Here is a 21,469-nt window from a genome sequence, read left to right as displayed (position 1 = left end):
TCTAGTAAAAATCTAATATATAAAAAACTTCTTTATACAGGCGACTTATCCTTAAAAATATCCCGCATATTACCAGTTAATATTTCGACAGCTTTTTACACTAATTCTAAAATAAAAAAACTTAATTAATAACAAGGATGTTTCAAATAAATTAGATAAAAATGGGATATACACTTTAGAGTGTAATGATTGTAACTCGCAGTATGTAGGTATGACTACAAGAAATTTCAAAACCAGAATTAGGGAACACGAACTATGTTTAAAAAATAATAATTTCTCCGAGTTCGCTAATCATTTGATAGAGACAGGCCATAGCTTCAACCGGGATAAAACTAAGTTTAAACATTCTAACATTAGTAAATATTTTAATTTGTGCGCATTAGAAACATTAGAAATCAACAAAAAAATTAATTCAAGCATTAATATAGTAAATAAAATAATAGCACCTTGCAAATCACCTCTATTGACAATGTTCCCCGTTATGTTGACTCCTCCCTCCGTTTCCCTCTCAACCCCCTCCCCCTCCCTCAAATCCCTCCCACCAAAGAACCAAACTAAATAAAACCCCATATTTCTGCACTTAAAAATTTAGTTTTAAAATAGCTAGTTAATGACACGGACGTGTCGAAACCGGTCGCCAATATTATAAAAAAATTTATACATATCAACAAATGTACATTGTGAATAATAAAAACTCATTAAAAACAAAAAAAAGACACTAAGCTTAATTATTTATATGATAATTAAATAAATAATCATTTAATTGACTTATTTTGCCATTCTTTACTTAACCATTACATAATAAACGTTCGACAATAATAATTATCAAACAAACCTTAATTTATTACAGCGAAAAAATTATTAATATTTTTTCACTTAAATCTGCCCACCTGCAACGAATGAAAACTCATAACATCGTCTATCAGAAATAACTAAGAATAACTTTCTTTATGTTATTATTATATTTCTTGTTTAAATCCCCTCTCTTCCCACTGTCGACCAAACTTTTATGTGGTGTTACGGATTCTGAGATGCAATCGAAGATTTACAGTATCTTGCGAAATAGTGGAAACAAACAATCATCTCTTCTACATGAATAAAAGGCAATGTTCGTATGTGTGTGCTGACTCAAAAACTACTCGACCGATTTCCCTGAAAATTTTAAAAGTTTGTTCTTATTAGTGCCAGGTATGTTTAGAGAGTTGTTTGAATAGTAGAAAAGATCGGTGACGCTAGTTTAATTATACACATATCAGTTATTAATCATAATTATGCTCATTTTTATGTATATCCTCCCTTTGACTTCAATGACAGTTTGCACTCGTTTTTACAGTTCTCTATAATCTTGTCTCGAAATCAGACCTGCATTACAGTTTCTACCATCTTTCTCCTTGTCGTGCAATCCAATTTACGAATTTGTGGACCATATTTATATGGCTCACAAATTCTCTATACGATTAAAGAAGATAGTTTTGGATCTGCCGTTTATCTAGTTTCTAGTTTTTACTAGTTTCCGGACACCGTGTATAAAACCGCTAGCCTATAAAATCACCAGTCTAAATCACAGGAGTAATCTTTTATGTATTATCATTATTTGTTATTGCTGAAAAAATATTTTATCACGATAACCGCTATTTTTGTATACCTATATTACTAATGATGACCGAACTGTTATCGTCTTTTGAAATTTGATGGGATAAGATAATAAAAAGCGCACAGGAATTTTACCGTACGGGAAATCAATTTCACGATCACACGCGTCATTATGTATGTACCTGTTATAAACATGTATGCTTAAGGCGAAAACACAATCGAACGTAAAACAGCCATTTTCCGTACCTTATTTTTTATCGTTTTCTTATCCATTTTTTATCGGCGGTTGGCTATCATCAGTGCAATTTTTCCAGTGTAGGCTGTAGCCCGTAACAACACGATTGCGTAGATTTCGAAATCCTGAACTGTAGAATTTTAATAAATTAATTCAATTGGTATTTTAACGTAATTTTTTTAATTTATTATTTTCGATTTAAACCATGGATTGTCGCAATTAAAAGTTTATCCAAGTATTTCGATTTGTCTCGTTTAGTGTGATGATATCCTTTGTTATGTGCCCATTGCATTGGAAACTGACATTTATTTTTAATGATACAGTCATGTATCATTGAAAATAATGTGTGTTATGTTTCTCTATCACTTGGAATTTTTGTGTTTTTTTAATATGTATGGTACCTATAAAATATCAGTTTTTATTAAATTTGAGATATAGAAGGACTTTTTATCTACACAGTTTTCTAATGATAGATTCGGCTCTAATTATATTTTACTTCAGAAACATTTTATTTTTTTGTACTCTTTACAATATTAATATATGCTTTCTTGTGATACTGCCTTCTGTTATAGAAAATCGAATATCAATATCTACACATATTTCACTACTTTCGAACACTTGTTGCAGGAAATGTTATTATACCGGAAAACATCAAATCATTGGAAAAACTGTGTAAAGATAAAGTCGCTTCCGTTTCATCGGCGTCTCAGCCGTTTGATTGTGAATATTCCTTAACAGCGAGGTCATAAACCGTTTCATGTGTCAGGTCGGCAGTCGGCAGTCGGCGGCAGCTGCCAGAGAGAGGCAGCGACAGAGAGGAGCAGGTAACAGAGAGGAGAGGAGGGCATGGCAGAGACCGCTCTGGAGGGGGTCCCGCAGTGGAAGAGAGACCTCATCAGGCGGCGCCGCGCGGGGGCCGGGGGCGCGGGGGGCGCGGGGCTCACTAGCCCGCCGCCGCCGCAGTCAGCCGCGCGCCGCGGACACGCCGACATGCTGCTACAGGCGCCCGCCGTGTATCACCTGCCCGCGCACCCGCCGCATGCCACCCCTCTGCGCGATGAGGCGGAGGAGCTCACCTACGGGCCCGGCATCGTCAAGAAGCTCAAGTCCCGCTACCTCAGTCTCACCCTGCGCGAGGCCGGCAGTCGCGTGCGTCCCTCCATACACGGGCTGCGTCGCGCCGCTAGCCTCGAGCATGTGCTGGATGAACCCGCGCCCCCGCCCCGCCGGTACACCCCTCGCGCGCAGGACCGCCCCGCGCGCTATCGCCAGGCGACGCGCGCCCCCGAGCAGGCTGTGAAACGCGCGCGCTCCGTGGACGCGCTGTTGCGTTGTGACTCGCGCTCTGGCACGGACGAACCGCCCTCTCCGCCCCCTACACCACCCGCCCTACCCCCGGCATCATCCCCTTCGCCGACTTTTCGTCCGAAGCGCCCGTCCCCGCTTCTGCGCGAGGCTGAACGTCCCCCGCCAGATCTGGTCAAACAGACGCTGAAGATATTTGAGGGACAGCCCGGAAAAAGAACCAAGAGCCCCGCGGTGACGGGACAAGTTTCGGATAAAGTGAAAAATTTCTCCGATCCACAGGCCAAGGGGAAGAAGACCTCCAACGGGAGGCCGGGGTCCGTGCGGCCCCTGGTGCCCCCGCGAGGTCCGCTGCTATCCCCGGATCGCCGCACACCGCCCAGTGCCGCCACACAGACCACCCCCTCCCTGCTGGCCAGGCCGCCTCCCTCGCCCAAAAAAGTTCCCTCGCTGAACAGCCCCGATATTCACGACAGATCCGTCAGTCCAGTATACGTCAACAGGCACCCCGTCATCCTCGCGACGATCGATACGTCTCCTGTCAAAAACACTTCCGACTTTCAATTTTTCAAAGATGTAAAACACCTTGATTTAAAATCGGCCGAACCGTCTCCGAGAACATCCCCATTGAAATCTCCCGACTACAGTTTGAGAGAGAAGCTCCCGATAGAGAGGAACGGAGTAGACCGGAAGGGAGATGTGTTGCCCTACGTGCGCACGTCTACCCCCGACCCGGAGATTGCCTCTCCGCTTGGTACTACGGAGCTGTCTATCATAGCGTCGTCCACCCCTTACCGGGAGCGACACGACTCCGGATCGGACCGGAGCGAGTCCGACCGCCAGACGACGGACGAATCCTCGTCGGAGGACGAAGCGGTGTTCGAAGTGAACGGCGAGGAACCGCCGCCCGCCAAGGCCGATGACAAGCCCGCGTTGAACAGCGCTACAGCGACGCAGTACTCGTTCGGCGGCCACAACGGCGTGAGCGGAGACGGCGACGCTACTAAATCCTATTTGCCTAGTTCACATCCAAAATGTCCCTTACCCGTAGTGCTCAACAAAGTGAAAGTCATCGACTCCGAAATCAAAGTGCCAGAAAGTCCCTTAGTTACACAAGTAGTTACATCCCCCCCTTCCCCGCACACCCCGACTATCGTCGACGCTAAAATTATCTCTCCCGTCATCGCTAAAATAATCCCTCCCGTCGCGGTTGCTCCCAAAGCGGAAGTAGTGACAGTGCCATCGATGACAAAGGTCGACGCGGCCAACAAGGCACCCGCACTCCACAAGGAGAGGCTCGTACCGATCCTGAGACCGGCGAAAGACCTCGACTCCAGCCCGGCGCTGGTCCACTTTAACTCTCCGTCACCCCAGCAGCTGGCGAAGGTAGACGCGGTAAATTCTGTGCTCGCCAACAAGGCGCCCGCAACCCAAAAGGAAAGAGTCGTACCGATTCTGAGACAACCGAAAGATGTCGGCTCCGGCTCGGTGATAGTCCACCACAACTCTCAGCAGTTGACCAGCCGAGAAATCGAGAAGAACCTAATCAACACCTCCAAATCCCTCGAACAGCCGCTCAAGAAGGTGACGGTTAATATGCTAGACAGTTCCGATAGGCTGCCTAAGAAGGACGACAAGAAAGTGCCCGCGCCCGTGCCTATAGTGGAAACAAAGAAACAAGTTGTCGCGTCGGGAGTTATCCTGTTGGATGTGAAAGAGCTGGTCGTGAACGAAGTGGTAAGTGGAAGTGAAGTGATTAAGGAATCCAGGAGTGTGGAGACGACGGTGGCCATCGTCAGCAACGGCATGGGCCCCGCCAGGGTGGGCGGGCGCAAGCCTCACTGGCAGCTCCAAGACACCTCCAACACCATGGTGTTCAACTTCTCTAACAGGAAAGAGGTGCCGGACTACGTGGAGAACGATGGCATCATCCTCAGAAGCAGCAAGAGAGATAAGCCCAAGGTAAGAGACACACCTTTCATATCACCCTTTAAAGCCCCCTGAACACTGAGCACTGAACAACCAACTATTTATTATTGTAATCACATCCGTGGATGGAATCTATCTAGTCAAAGTTGAATTTGTATTTACAATGAATAATGTCTTTGATAATAGTACTGTGTTCCGCTTGATAGATTTCAGGGTGTGAGGTGTTGAGTTGGAGAAGTCACTGACACACTAAATACGTGTTAAAAATGTCTGATGCGCTATAAATAATTTAATTTTGTTTAGAATTCATGTTGCATCGAGTCGAAATCTTTTTTAAGAATTTATAATACAAACTGTGCCTGTGTATGTTATACGGATATACTAAATAATGTTATAAAAATGATTTGTTATCTTCCCTTTCTTGTTACAAATGGAGATAATGATATCCTCATTGGATCTCCTGTCCTGAGGATGTCAATTACATATTAAAAAGTTAATAGTACGAATAATATAAATGATATTTATTTTTAAAACAATATAATAATACATCCATTTTCCAGAGACAACGCATACCATTTATATTTTTAGATAAACCTCGTAATCTTCACCTTGTTACCAAGAAATTACGCGATTTTATCAGAATTATTATTCCGTTATCTTTACTTGTTCCTAGATTTCTATCTCCTTTCGCTAAATCTTTCATAATTCTTTACCAATCCCGTAGAAGAATTTCTATAATTTTCGCAACAACACAGTACCTACCTATTTCTGTACCGGAATTAATTGCATAACTAAAGGATGAAATTGATCACGATGCTTTTTAATGCAATCTACTTGCATATTGCAACGTTTCAATCTCACTTTTGCCATGCCTTTCGCCATGCTTTTCAGTGAACCAACGACTAAATGGACACGAAACAACAACAAATCTAATTTTATATCGTCAATATTTTTAAATAATAATAATTCTTTTAAAATAAAATTTTAACAAAGAGATTCAATCGAAAATCTAAGCTAGTAAATTATGTTAGTAGAGATGCGTTTATGAGTGATACTCATTATGTTATGTAATTTGTGGAACTATATTGTGGTGCCATCCCCAGAATGTCGAAGTCAAGCAGTAAAAGCCACGTCAAGCCATAGAGATACGATTATATGAATGTGTCGAGAAGAGTTTCAATTCTATATAATAGTCAGTAAGGCGATACTTACAGTATTTTGTACATCATACAACCATCGTACGTTAAACAATGTTTAAGTAGGTACGCTATTGCAAAAAATGTGCTGGATTGTGTTGTGCAATTAAAGTTGCGTTTTTTTCGTGTTTTTTCTGTCTATTTGGGTCATTTAAAAAGTGCTGACCAAGTTGCCAGAGTGACCGGACAAAGTAACTAGGTACCTACCTGCCTATTTGTATTGTCACGTCACGACTACAACCTTCGGGTATCGTACCGAAGAGTGTTCAATTCTCTCCTTAACTGCCGCGAACCACCGATATAAAGTAGACTAGATTAGCATCTGTGGTCTTTGCAGTTTATCAGTGTATAGTATATAGATACGCGTAAATGTTTGTGTAACTTCTTTTACGAGAGAGATGCAAGCTAATCGCAAGTAAATAATGCAAGGTGGTATTCAATTACAATGTTCGAATTGTAAACCGAGCTCAATTGTTTTCTGTCATACTTTAGATTATTTAAAAACGTATTTACCCAAGAAATCCATAATGGAATACGATTTGTTATCTATCGAAAGGCGGCGTGTATACTTAGGTTGGGATATTTCATAAAAAATCAAAATAACATTGTCATCAAACGGCCAATCGGCGCCATTTGGTTTTTTAAATATTTCTAGGACTGTTAACATTTTTTAACAGTAGCCGTAAAGGATTGAAGGGGTTTGTAAATGCCATACATTGCCCATTATAATTTTTAAAAAGAAGAAATATCAAATACATAATATTTAGCTTTTGTTACATATCTATTGTAAATGGTCACACAAGCTGTTAGGCACAAAAAACTAATAATGTGTAAAGTTAAATGCGGTTTATGGTTCCTTTTCAGCATTGGACTAATGTCAAACAGAACAAGTCCAACAGAATTCAGGTCTAAACTAAAAACTTACCTCTTTAAGCTGTCATACCCTTAAATTAAATATACCATTCCTGAGAGAAAGTCCAGTTATTTCCAATTTTCTAATTATGTCCTAAATCCTGTATCTAAATTTAACTAATAAACAATTAGATAATGTTAATTAAGTGTTAGTCTCAAGTGACCTACCAGGTAAGTATTGTACTGTAAATTGTCTCCATAAATAGTTGGTCATAACATGGATCACTGTAGAAATGTATTATAGATTTGTGCAGCGCCCTTGAGGTGATTTTGCACAAAAACGGCGCTATACAAGTCATCCAATTATTATTATTATTATTAGAAACGTCTAACTTGGTATTTGTTGTGCTTGTCCTGATCATAATTTTAAAAAATATAATAATAAAAAAATTAAGTGGAGTTCGACGAATTAAATACAAAAACAATAAATGAAAAAGTAAAATAAAATCTTCATGTAAAAATTCAATGAATCATTGATTTTTATCGAAGGGCCATTCTGCTTTATTTTGCACCAATGAATTAAAAGATAATTCCTACTAAAATATTGCTCAAATGCTCGTACAAAATACCAGGTGGATAATATTATATTTTTCGGTTGATTGATCGACGAATGATAAACCCTCCCGGTGCTACTCTCTCTCTTTTAAAAATATTACACAGATTGGTAAGCAGGTACTGGGTTTTTATCTTACATTGTTTTTTTTTTCTATCTTGCTGCATTCTGAAAGTAAGTACTACGTGTTCAACATCACGTTTAAATGCATATTTTTTCTTGACATTCTTTCGATATTGCCTCGACATGGAATGTATCCCATAATGCCTTGTTTGTAAATTATAATTTGCCGGCGTTCAATCATTTTTACCACATTCTTTCGAGTGTGTGTGTATCTTTAATTTCCCTGTATTTAAGCTGGTACATTTGGTCCATTATTATTTTATTCTAGTCGATCCAATTTTCAAACCCAAACACATTCTTTTAAATGTGAATTTAACACAAGTGTCCCAACTGCTCTCAATTGTTTGGAGCCAGTAGGACTCTGGCACCTCCAAAAGGGGGTATGTTGTGAAGCTGAAGGTAGTCGGAAAGAAGCGAGAAGGGTAATACGGAAGGTTGTTAGTTCCTGCCAATTCAATCTGGCAAATCCCTCATTTCAAGAACGTTTCGCAAAATTCGTTCTAACTGGTGATCTTTCGTAGGGGCAATACTGAGAGTATTTCCACTTCGGCTGTAAACAATGTATAGTACAACTAGAGCTGTGTACAAAACAGAACATTAAAAAATGTCAGGTTAGTTTGGCATAAGGTTATGTAAGCCAGCATTTGGAAACTATTCATAAACAATTAAACGATCGATCACAAAATCAAATTCACTTATCGTCATCTATTAACACGATTAAATTTGGAATTATCCCCTTACAATACATCACATATACGCAATACAACGCATTACCTAGTAAACTTCCAGTAACAAACAAAAAAATATTGGCAAAAGCTCTTAATAGATATTTCCTCAGCAGTTTTATTAACCTGCGACACAATCTTTCTTTGGAAATCTCTAGCTTCTGCATATCTGTCAATATATTTATGAAATATTTTTTTCAAATAACTCTGTCTAGTCTTTTTTTAAATCTATGTACACTCTTCATTGAACTCCTTTTTAAATTCTTATGTAAAAATAATTTTCTCCTAATTGTAAATGTAATGTTGTTTTTCCCGAAATTAGTTTCCTTAAACCGTAATGGATTTTCTAAACTCTCTCGTCTGCGGGTAGCCTAAGATTTTTTTTCACTTCTAATGACTCTATGTCTCTTTTCTAAAGTGTTCTGTTTTGTCATGCATGGAACCGTTTGTTGACACGACTGGATTATGTCTGGACAATTAAACCAAGACACAAAGAGCTTTAAACACTTCTAATCTTGTTTAAACAAAGAAAGACCTCTGCCCGTACGTACAAACAAATATAAAAACCTCACACATACTTACTGATAACTTCCTTGTGCCGGCATGTTTACGCATTCTTGGTGATGCATATATTTTTTTTCATTGTTTGTTACAAACACATGTTCTTTGACTAATCCTTGATACAGACACATACAATTATTTTATATAACTTTTCATAATAATACTTAGAGTTGTTGTTAGTTTATTTGCTCAGGAAGTCAAAATCTGTGTATGTACGTTTAATATTTAAGAAGCAGCAAAAACTTGCATATATTTAGCTTGCACTAACATTTCCATCACGAGCTATGGAGCTCTGAAATATCAATTTATTTATATTATTTTAAAATATCCTCAATTACTGGACACGATTAATATGGATCAATTAAATTTTGAAAAATCATTTCCGGAAAAACAAATTTTCTTATAAACTTATACTTTTTTTAAATAGTTTGGCCGACGATTGGGCCAACCGCGCTACCGACCTTTCCGGTTGCCAATCGTGTAAGACCGACATTTATTTCGTATATTAGCTGCTTTAATACCGTCCGATTTCATAGAAATGCGTATATTTCTGCATTTGTGTACGTGATTGGCACCGAAAGTTGTAGAATGCATTGACAACGATTCTCTCTGCCGAGTTTCAGCTCGATCGGATGTCGGAAAGTTGGTTAATTTCCGCTTCCAAAATTTGCACATGAATTTGCTTCATTCCCAAAAACAAAAAGAGGATGTTATTCAAAAAACGGATAATTTCACCCTTTTTGATCAAACTCTGTTTTGACATAATAATATTAAAATAAGATTTTACGGCTAGTTTTTTTCCTTTTTTTTTTAATCAACCTTTATTAGGTTTCTTAATTTGGGTGTAATAAATGCATCGTAAAAAATAATGGCCGCCAAGTGAACAACTAATTTTAATTTTAACGAAATAATTATTAAATGCACTATTTTCCGGTGACTGAAATAGTTGTTTCTCATTAAATAATAATTTTTTTAGAGTATGATTTAAAATATTTTGTCCGTAAACCGTATACAGTAATTCTGGAATTTACCGCAACATTTTACGATTTTCGATTTTTTATTGGTATATTTTTTAATGGGCGTGTATTAACATAATTTGGTAATTATTATTTGTTCAATGGTGTATCACAAAATATGATTTTTTTCTGATTCAGATCATTGTATTTTAATCCAATTTAAACTATCTCAATCCGCACATACCGAAATGGTTCCAATTGGCTACAACGTCATTATGGCATAGAAAACGCCAATGTCTGGTAAGATGGCTGTCACCAACATCGCCCGGCGTGACGTCAACTCCGCCGAATTCACGAATAAAAACAAACACAGAAATATAATTTAAATATCTTAATAATTATCGTAATTTTTTTCTAGAACTAAAAAAAACCTATTATTTAATATAGTCAATGAACACTATTTTTATAACATTTTTGGTCGAAGTTGGGTAGATATAAAATTAAAGTCGTTTCATTTATGCGTTCATACATTTTATGGAAAAAAAAAATTTTTAGTAGTTTACATTTATATTTTTTATTGAGTAATTTATTTTTTTATTTGCATTCTATTTAAGGGAAACGATAGGAAAACCTTTAATTTATCTAAAGCATATTTTTTGGTATTCATAATGTACACGTCGTTATAAATATTAATCAAAATAGTGATTTGGCATTAAGCTTCGCTTTAACTAGCTCATATTCTTCCCCTTGTCCTTGTTGGGGACCCATCGTTTCGATAAGGTACGTCTCCCACGCTAATTCGGCGCCCTCCGTCCATAGTAAGCCCGGCCTCTCCCCGCACATTGTATTATTCACGGAAAGATTTTTTAAGAATGCAACTTTTGTAAACAATGCCTTGTTTATTAAGACCAAATGAATCGCTGATAGTGAAGTTTGTGTAATTCAAGGACAAAGAACAATGCAAATATGTCTAATTTGGGAGATTCGGGTTATCCCAGTTCCTCTCTTGTTTTTTCGCTATCTTACCCAGTGGCGTATGCAACGTAAGGGCATTCTGGGCAGCCACCGGGTAAGGGGGGGGAATCAGAATATTCAAAATCACGAGACTAAACTTGTTGCCTGATGAATGCATTTCATAAAATGATTGAACCAAAAAATTTGTTTTTTTGAAAAAAGTTTCGTATGATGCGTCGAGGATAATATTATTTTCAACTCACACACTAAAACAATAGATTTAAGTCTGTCAAGTTTGCTGACAGAATTATCAATTTTAATTTATTCCTTATTAGCATTATACTAGCGCAGACCCGTGATCAAGAGATAGTGTTTGGAAAATGTGTTAAAAATATTGTTTTTTTATAAATTTAATTTAGATTAAATTTGATAATATTATTATTAAGTTCTGCAAGTGTTTTAGTTTTTTATTATTGTGACAGCTGTTTCGGCTTACAATGCCATTTTCAAACTGTGGTTAGTCCACATTGAGACGACGTTTTTATACTATTTCAAATGTAAATTTTGAAGGTGCATACATTGATTTATTACTGGTTACACCGATGACATTATCTATTGTTGGTTAAACCAATCTATGTTTTCCCCTCAGTAAATGGTAATGGGTTCTTAATTATTTACTAATGACTTTATTGCTATGAATTATTTGGGTGCATTATACTGCTTGGGTTTTGTGAAAATACTAAGAAGTGGTGAGTAAATTATTTTCCGTACTTTATTAATTAGTGTTAAATTTGGGTCATTCGTTCGTTTATTGATTTCTAATTGTTCAAGTAAATTTAATCTAATGCCCTTTTTTTCTATATGCAATGGTTTAGGACCCTTGTTGTTAAGTGGGTTATGATTATTCACCAAGAGATGTTCTGCGAATTTTGAGGATGTGTTTTTATTATTATAACATCGTATATGTTCTTGGAATCTAGTTGAGAATGCCCTCCCCGTTTGTCCGATGTAAGTGGCGTTACAATCGGCGTGGTCACATTTTAATTCATATATGCCACTGTTATTGAGTATAGGGATTTTACTTTTAGAGTTTTTAAGGCTTGTTCCTAAATTATTGTTTGTTCGAAAAGCTATATTTAAACCACATTTTTTAATTTCTTTTGCAATTTTTTCAGATATTGGGCCGAGGAATTCGAGACATGCAAATTTTTCTATATTTTTGTTATTTACCGGATATATTAAATTGATTTTATTTTTATATTTCTTATTTTTGTGGTTTAAATATAGCTTTTCGAACAAACAATAATTTAGGAACAAGCCTTAAAAACTCTAAAAGTAAAATCCCTATACTCAATAACAGTGGCATATATGAATTAAAATGTGACCACGCCGATTGTAACGCCACTTACATCGGACAAACGGGGAGGGCATTCTCAACTAGATTCCAAGAACATATACGATGTTATAATAATAAAAACACATCCTCAAAATTCGCAGAACATCTCTTGGTGAATAATCATAACCCACTTAACAACAAGGGTCCTAAACCATTGCATATAGAAAAAAAGGGCATTAGATTAAATTTACTTGAACAATTAGAAATCAATAAACGAACGAATGACCCAAATTTAACACTAATTAATAAAGTACGGAAAATAATTTACTCACCACTTCTTAGTATTTTCACAAAACCCAAGCAGTATAATGCACCCAAATAATTCATAGCAATAAAGTCATTAGTAAATAATTAAGAACCCATTACCATTTACTGAGGGGAAAACATAGATTGGTTTAACCAACAATAGATCATGTCATCGGTGTAACCAGTAATAAATCAATGTATGCACCTTCAAAATTTACATTTGAAATAGTATAAAAACGTCGTCTCAATGTGGACTAACCACAGTTTGAAAATGGCCTTGTAAGCCGAAACAGCTGTCACAATAATAAAAAACTAAAACACTTGCAGAACTTAATAATAATATTATCAAATTTAATCTAAATTAAATTTATAAAAAAATTAAATGGAGTTCTACGAATTAAACACAAAAACAATAAATAAATTAAAAATATTGTATTTTAGGTCGGTATCTTAATCGCTTATCTGGATTCTTCGCACAATTATTTCCAATTTTGAAAACTACACTTAAATTCTACTTTCCCACCTTCCTCCTCCCCATCTCCTCCCCCCCCCCCCCCCCTCACAACCTTCAGCCTCACAACATACCCCAATTGGGATGCCATAGTCTCACTGGCTCCAGATGTTTGGGAGCAGTTAAGACCTTTTGGTTTTACATCAAATAAAAGTAAATTTGGGTTCATTGAACCAGATTTCACGCAGGAATATCTCACAAACAACCTATATTGATATTTTTGATTTCTAGACAAATCTGTTTCAAGTATGAAAATGATAATTGAAATATTACATTAATAGGTAGGTAGGTACTTCATCGCTTGTCTGACTTCTTTTCACACTTAGTTCCAATTTTGAAAATGACACTTAAATTCAAAGCAAATTTAAATTTTTTGACCCTGATTCACGCAGAACTAACGCACAACACGGACAGTCGATATTAGTATGTTTGATGATGGTATTATTACAATTTTGTATCGATATCGACGTACGATAGTCTTCTTGGTCAGCTCAGGTCTTGGCCATCAAAACTCTTATTTTTATAGATTGACTTGAAATAACATCAGTTTAAAATTTTATTTTGTGGTATTTAAATAGGTACCTTAGTTTTTTTTTTACTTTTATTCATTCTGTATATTGGCTAATTATTAACTTCTGCATTTCATTATATTTTTGGCACAGAGGTAGAGCATGTCACATTTTTGATATTTTTACTTTTAGATCTATTCTATTATTATTATTATTTTTTTTTTTTTTTAAAAGAAAGACAAACATTCCCGGGTTACGAATAACCCAACAATGTTTGAAAATCTCCTACTACCACCACAGAAAGCCGAAAATGTTGCTTGTGTTGTGATGGAGGACTTAGCCAGCCGAGGAATCGAACACGCGACGCTGGGGTGAGACCCAAGCGCTATGCCCACTCAACCACTGACCGGTCATCATGAAAGTACAATTCTATGTAGTGGCGTACTATGACAATTCCATTTGCAGTAGATAGTTTTTCTCATTCGGTCTGGGGTGAAGAATCACCGTTTCTGTTCTACTTTTATATTTGCGAAATGTGACAAGCGATACTTAACTTTGAGCCCTAATTATTGTGATTCATCTCTACGGAAAGAGCAAAATGGCTGTAATTAAAAAAAAAACGATTAGTTTGCTTTTCCGCCCGGGTGACAAATATTTAGCGTTACGCCACTTTCTTTACCAATTATAATCGCTGATTTGTAATAATAGATGTTCTTCGAGCAGACGCAAAACAAGTACAAGTAGTTTGGGTTAATATTTTCTTTTACAAATTAACAATGGTTGCTGGACGCTCCGTCCTAGGAAGTAATGCTGTTTGTTTTTAACCCTTTCAGACCTGAATTTAAACTGGCAGTATAATAAAACATAATAATTGATGCTAGATAACAGATTGAAAAAAAAAATCAACAATTCGTTCGTTCAAAATCAAGCTGGGTCCAGACATGTTCTTTTCTCCGTACCGTACCTCCGTTTCGTATCAGCGTCGCGATCAAGAACGCTAGTTTGGACGCCCGTTCGGTACGGTACGGTGGTACGGCGTCTCGATACGGATAGAGGTACGCTCCGATCCATCGCGAGTCGGTTTTTCGACCCGTTCAAAGGCGATACGGTACGGGTCTGTGCCAGTCTGGACGTGTTCGCGGCGTGCATTGGTCGTGTTCTCTGTCACTACCCGAATCAGCGTGAAAAATGCAGTGGGATAAGTGGCCTTTTTTGTTTTTTTTTCGTTAAATTATTGTGAATAACAATGAAGGACGCGCGAGCAATCGTCAAATTCTCAAACACTTCCGCAGTCGACGAAATGGTGGGAGGAAATGAACACGCGATGATCGCAGCGACGTTACGGAGATACGGGCTCTTGATCGCGACGCGGATACGAAACGGAGGTACGGTACGGACAAAAGATGATGCGTCCAGAGTTTTTGGATCGCGACGCTGGTACGAAACGGAGGTACGGTACGGACAAAAGAACATGTCTGGACCCAGCTTCAAAGTTCTTCATCGATTGCTTTGAAATTTCGACACAACGCTGCATTCGAATACGCGTGTGTTTTTATATACCTATATTATATAGATATCGGTGACAGGTAAAACATGCTTTTTTAAAAACAGCGCCATCTGTTGGAAGCAAAAGCAACATGCGCTAGTTTTTCTCTATCCGCACAGACAGATTGAGCCACAGAAACTGTTATTATTTATATGCAGCTAGTAGATAAATAATAACGGAAGAGTATAAGTATTAATGTGAATGAAGCAAGGAGTTTGGCGGTCTATCCTCTCTACTCGGAGAAAATTTTCTGATATGAATTACTGTTAGTTTATTTAAAAATCTGGTCAAATTAATCGTTTTCCTGTTAAAAACGGGACTACAGGCCCGTAACGAATGAATTGCCGTAGTTCATAATAAAGTATCGGTCAAAAGCGAATGTTTTATAAGGACGACGGAACATGATGTTGACATACTGATATTGTCACATTCTGTCATGATATTTATTAGGAAAAGAACACGTGTTATCGATATATTCGGAATGACTAATGTTTTATCAGAAAATTGGCTACTATCACTTTTTTAACATTGGAGGGGGACCCACCCTTTTCTAACGGCTGTCTGCGGAAACTTGATTGTTTAGCCGGATAATTTTTCTCCGTGAAAGGCGGGTTTGGGTACTGCCCATATATAAATGTTTCGCTACGTTTGGTGATCTAGCAGGGGTGCCGGGTTCATCGGGTGAGGTGTGTTCAGGATGTGCGTGGTGCCACCAGGTGCGTGACGTGCCAGATCGGAAAGAGCTGGTTTGGGGCGATTATATTCGTGTGTCTGTCACTCCTGGAAACACTTATCCCTAGATTCCTTACCCAACTCTCGTCCGTTTTATCTTCCCAGAACTTCCTTTACAGGTCTGTTATCTATGTGAGGATATTGTGTCAGCGCTTTATTAGCAGCAGACACATACCTGGACGGATGATGAACTTCGTGCTGGCACTGTTTGTGGACTCTCTCGCTGCAGCAGCTGGTCCAGTTTTTTCACCACCTAGGATTCTTGCTGCAGAATCTCTATATTCAATCTTCATGTCACCTGTTCCTGTTCCTCATTTTACTTCACTTCATCTTTGTAATATTTATATTTTTTGTAATACCTGCATCAACTGTAAAGCCCCCCTGAGGTGATATCTCACAAAAGCGGCGCTATACAAATTGTCCAAATATTATTATTATTATTATTTCCTTCCTTTCCTTAAAAAAGACCCTCCACACAACATTCCAAAATATGACAAAGGCTCTGAGGGAATTTATTTTTGTGTGTGGGGTTAATGTAATATAAAAACTAAATTTAGTTAGTTAGTTTGTTTTCGAAAGGGTTAACAGGAAGTCGATGACGTATGCAATCGGCAATCTGTAATCTGGCTGGGTAGGTAGGTACTGTGACTGAACAATGGAGGAGAACGGATGTTGTGCGGTGATGGTCGGCAACTGACTACAGCCTTCCGTCAGTAGAACATTAAGTATTATAGGTTTCGTATAAAATAGTACAAGACAACAAACACTCCCTGAATACCTAAATCCTATTATGATGTTGTTTATACTTTATACTATGGATTGGCTCCCCGTGGGTATTACATCTATTTCAATTTAATTTTTCTTGAATGAATGAATGAAGTGGATATTGTCCCACTTCCCTACATCCGATCGAGCTGAAGATAGACTCGTTCTCGATGACAATGCATTCTTGATGAATTGGTGGCAATCGACATATACGCATTTCTCTGAAATTGGGTGACATTACAGCAATTAATATACGAAATAAATATCGGTCCTACCCAATTAATTTGTTATCGCGGTTGAGTCCAGCCTTGGGAAGGAATGTTCAATCGTCACTTTAATTAATAATTTTAATAATAATTTGATAATTTTAAGAACATGACCACTAATACTAAATTACCGTTTTTATGTTTGTTATAGTTAAGCGCACTTGAAGTGAAATGACACTAAACTGCGCTGTATAAATACCATGTATTATTATCAAGATTTAAAAGACAACAACTACGTGGACGTGTAATAATATTTCGTCATCATAATAAATTGACCTCTTTGAAACCATTGGAAATAATAATCGACATGACCAAAAATTTAAAAAATGATTTCTCTGATCAGGTTTGACTGTATTAAATTAGTTTTTTTGACGAATGCGTCAAAAAACGAGTCGAATAAACCGGTCGTGAAAGTAAACTAAATTCCAGCGGAGTTGACATCACTGTAGCGGGCAGCCAATCGGGTTACTCGTATTCAGAACTTAAGTTTTTTTTTTTCTTTATCTATTATTTTTTTTTTAATATTGCGTGGTCTAGGTCTGTCTCTCTATACTGTTTCGTGTATGGAGGTTGTCACTTCTCCACCTTATTTTTCCCCGTCTCATTCCCCTCCCCACTACCTTATGTCTTACTATATACCCCAATTGGAGATGCCATAGTCTCACTTTGTTCAAAAGGTTTGAAGCAGTTAGGTCACTTGTGCGGTATATACATAAAAATATGGTTGTTAGCAGTTTAAATATAACTTTTTTGTTTTTATCCCACTTTGGTAAGCAAACCTGAATAACCAGGTACTTCTCAACCAACCTCTTTTACATATCCTTCCCTTTCCCATTTAATTCTGACAACATACGCCATATTGTCAGACTGGTTAATTTTTTTTTTTAATTAAGAAAGCAACATTCCCTAGTTACGAATAACCTGACAATATATGAAAATCTCCTACTGTGTTGTGATTGAGGACTTAGCCAGCCGAGGAATTGAACACACTACTCCTCGGTGGGGACCCAAACGCGATGTCAACTCAGCCACCGGTCGATCGTGCCATATCTTGCTCGGGTGTCTACGAATTTTATACTATTCACTTCCACGTCATAACTTAATTTACGTATTTCCAAATACACAAACTCATTCACTTGATCCTAGTATTCAATTTTTTTTTTTTAAATTGAACAATGAACAGATTGTTTTGGATCGTCAGAGAACATTTCAAAAGAAAATTACATCAGACCAATGTTGGGACTTATCGTGATGCCTAGAAAGCATCTCAAATTTGAATTTGTTGTGACTTTATGAGTTCCGTTTTTATTAGAATCGCATTTTTTTAAGGTTAATTTAATCTTTTACAGCCTCCATTGAAAAGTATTCCACAATCTGCGATTCATTCGCAGATCTAATCTATAATATCTGTACATCTAGCTACAATCTACCATCCAGAAGAGTTTTTACATATGTTTATGCTGTTTGTTACTTTAAATTCAGTTTTCTTGTTTTGTCATGGAAACACTTCCAACATGTCCTTTACCATACGAACTACCAATACAACGTGCGGTTTTTAATAGCTCACCAACATAAGGTTGAAAGCCACATCGTGTGTTGCTGGAATATTGGTACAAATCGCGCAATCCAGTCTTTAGTTGAACAACCGGTTTTAAAGCCGAGAGTGCACAGACCGCAGCGAAAAATTACATTCCCTCGACACTTAGTAAAAAATACTAAACGTCACACTCCGTGATTTTTAGTATGAACTTAATATGAATTTACCATTTTGATCTACTTTTCGGGACTGTTTTATTATTTTTCTGGTTTTTCAGCCCGTTCAAAGCGATACGAATAATTTATCTAAAAATTCCCTCGAGATATTTTTTTTTATTAAATTAATGTTGTGTTCATTTTATAGGGCACTTGTTTTGTTACCCGTCCAAATTAGCTAAGCTTCCCTCAGTATTATTCATTACATTACCCTCGCATTATACTTTGCTGAAGACAACTTCTTCTCTTCGATGGCGCTACAGCCCATATCGAGCTTTGGCCTCCTGCAACAGTCGCCTCCAACTCCTCCTGTCCTCAGCGGCTGACTTCCAGTTTGTCACCCGGAGAAGCTGTGCTGCATGCCCTCTTACCTCATCTTCCCACCTCAGTCTGGGTCTTCCCACTTTTCTCTTTCCACCTGGGTGACCAGTCAGAATTCTTTTTGGGACGCGTGTATCCGGCATTCTCTGTACATGCCCAGCCCATCTCAGCCTGAGGAGTCTCATGTGTGCAGAGATGCTAGGGGCCTTATATATATCGTACAATTCTATATTGTGCCGGATACGCCACTGTTCGCCCTCTTTCACGGGTCCACATATTCCTCTCAGCACCTTTCTTTCAAAAGTATCCAGCATTTGAGCCATCTTTACCGTCAGTGTCAGCGCCTCACATCCATATGCCAATACAGTTCTTACAATGGTCTTATATATGGTTATTTTGGTTTTTCTGTGGACACTACGTGACTTAAACACTGGCAGCAAAGAGAAGTATGTTTTGTTGGCTGCTGTGATTCTCCTTCTGATTTCTGCTGGATCCTCATTGTTCTCTGTCAGGCTGGAGCCCAGGTAGGTGAATTGATCGACCACTTCGTATGAGTAGTTGTCTTTAAATAGTGCACTACTTCTTCTGTGTGAAGGGTTCCTGCTCTGTACCATCATTTTTGTTTTGTCAACATTAACTCGCAGTCCTACTTCCCGCGCCGCTGTTTCTAAAGGGTCGAAGACCTCCTTAATGGCTGAAATTGATCTTCCGACAATGTTGATATCATCCGCATATCCGACAACTTGACTGCTCTTGAAACAAATATTGGAGCCAGTGTCTATTAGTGTTTTTCGTATTACATGTTCGAGCACAATGTTGAAGAGAGTGGGAGCCAGACTGTCCCCCTGTTTAAGTCCCTGTGATACTGTAAATTCTTCCGACAATTCTCCGTCTATTTTGACCTGACATCTTGAGTCTGACATTGTGGCTTTTATGAGCCTAACCAATTTAGGTGGAATCTGGAATTGTAGTAGTATGTCATATAGACACTCCCGATCTATGCTATCATATGCTTGCTTGAAATCAAGCTGAAGACAACATCTGTAATAAGGTCGTACATGGGTCTCTTCAAGGCCCATGTTCATTTCTTCCTCTCATCAAAAAGCCTCTCCACACAGCTTCCCTAAAGATGCCATTGGCCCCCTAAGGGAAATTATTTTCCTCATGGCCTCTTGTGTGTAGTTAATGTTAAAAAAGTGTATATTGACATAGAGCTATACAATTAGAGGCGCTATTGGGTGTTAATATCTCGTCGAAAGGTGTATGTACTATTAGAATGCGATAAGAGGTGCGCGTAGACCGGATTCGGTAGTTTTAGTTAGAGCGTTGGGAGCGTTTGTTTTTAATTGAAAAAAAATGTTACCGTCAGCAAAGTGGCTATAACATTTTTTATTCCAAATGTGCTAAGGAATAGCTGGTTAAAGTTTGTCGGGTACGTGCCGATACACCCTGTATATTATCATTACGAATTATTTAAAAGTGTGAGCCTTACCGATTGAGTAGCTCTCTTGATTGGCGCGTTCTGATATTTGGAATAGTGCAATCAATAATAAGTAGATTTTTAATATATAAGGGGTACGCACTTTTCACTTCCTGCCTTGGGTACGCTCGCATAATATACCTTATCGAGTAATATCTCTCGAGGCATTCGGAGAGAAAATGAGGAAAAGGAAACTGATTCCCGCGTCGATCGGGCGTGACCGTCGCGGTCGTTATTCGCTTGCTTTAACCAACCGACTACTGACTAGCCTAAGTCGTCCACTTTGTCTAACGCCCGGAATATCGGTTGATTTAAAGCTAGGTACGGTTGGAATGTCGAGCTTAGCGCAGTTTAGAACAGAATCTGTTTTTTTTTTTGGTACTATTTTTTTTACATTTCAGAATTATCCAGTAATGTTGGCCTCACTGGGTGGCTTGCCCGTGCTGAGGCCTTCATTTTATAATATAAAAATATTAAATACATAATACATTTAAAGAGAAAATAATACATTTTAAATATAATCTCGTGTGTTTTATATTGATTGTCTGTTACGTGTAGGTTTTTTTTTATTTTATGTTATGAAATTTCTGTAATATTGTCTTTTTTGTGTCTGAATTTATTTTTGTTTTCCTCAATTTTATTTTCAAGTGTTAGACTGTTGAATGCTTTTATAGCATGGTATTGATAGTGTGTTTGTCCTAATCTTGTATTTATTGTCGGAGTTTTTTATGTTTTCTTTGTACGCTTGTCTAACTGGTCTGTTTTCTCTGCTGTTATCGGGAGATCGCGAGCTTCCAGAATGTCAAATGTTTTAGGCGTTATTAATTTCCGAGCTGATTTTTTTTAATAAAGTTATCACTACCACAATCCGCATGGTGCTGATTGAATTCTTAATAGTATTTG

The 21,469-nt window shown here is 37.8% G+C and overlaps 1 protein-coding gene across 1 annotated transcript in view; it reads left to right on the top strand.

The window, feature by feature from the left end:
- Window positions 1–21,469, top strand: part of bif (protein phosphatase 1-binding protein bifocal) — a 144,499-nt gene that overhangs the window by 19,267 nt on the left and 103,763 nt on the right. Inside the window, exon 2 of the mRNA XM_089643163.1 lies at window positions 2,595–5,095. Within this exon, the coding sequence (XP_089499289.1) occupies window positions 2,675–5,095 (2,421 nt within the window). The 5' untranslated portion in view covers window positions 2,595–2,674. The remainder of the gene's footprint in view (window positions 1–2,594; window positions 5,096–21,469) is intronic.

The sequence above is a fragment of the Hesperophylax consimilis genome, chromosome 19, assembly GCF_061612785.1.
Source record: "Hesperophylax consimilis isolate HC1 chromosome 19, BYU_Hcon_1.0, whole genome shotgun sequence".
In the NCBI taxonomy this organism is placed as follows: Eukaryota; Metazoa; Arthropoda; class Insecta; order Trichoptera; family Limnephilidae; genus Hesperophylax; species Hesperophylax consimilis.
This window is presented reverse-complemented; position numbering and strand designations above follow the sequence as displayed.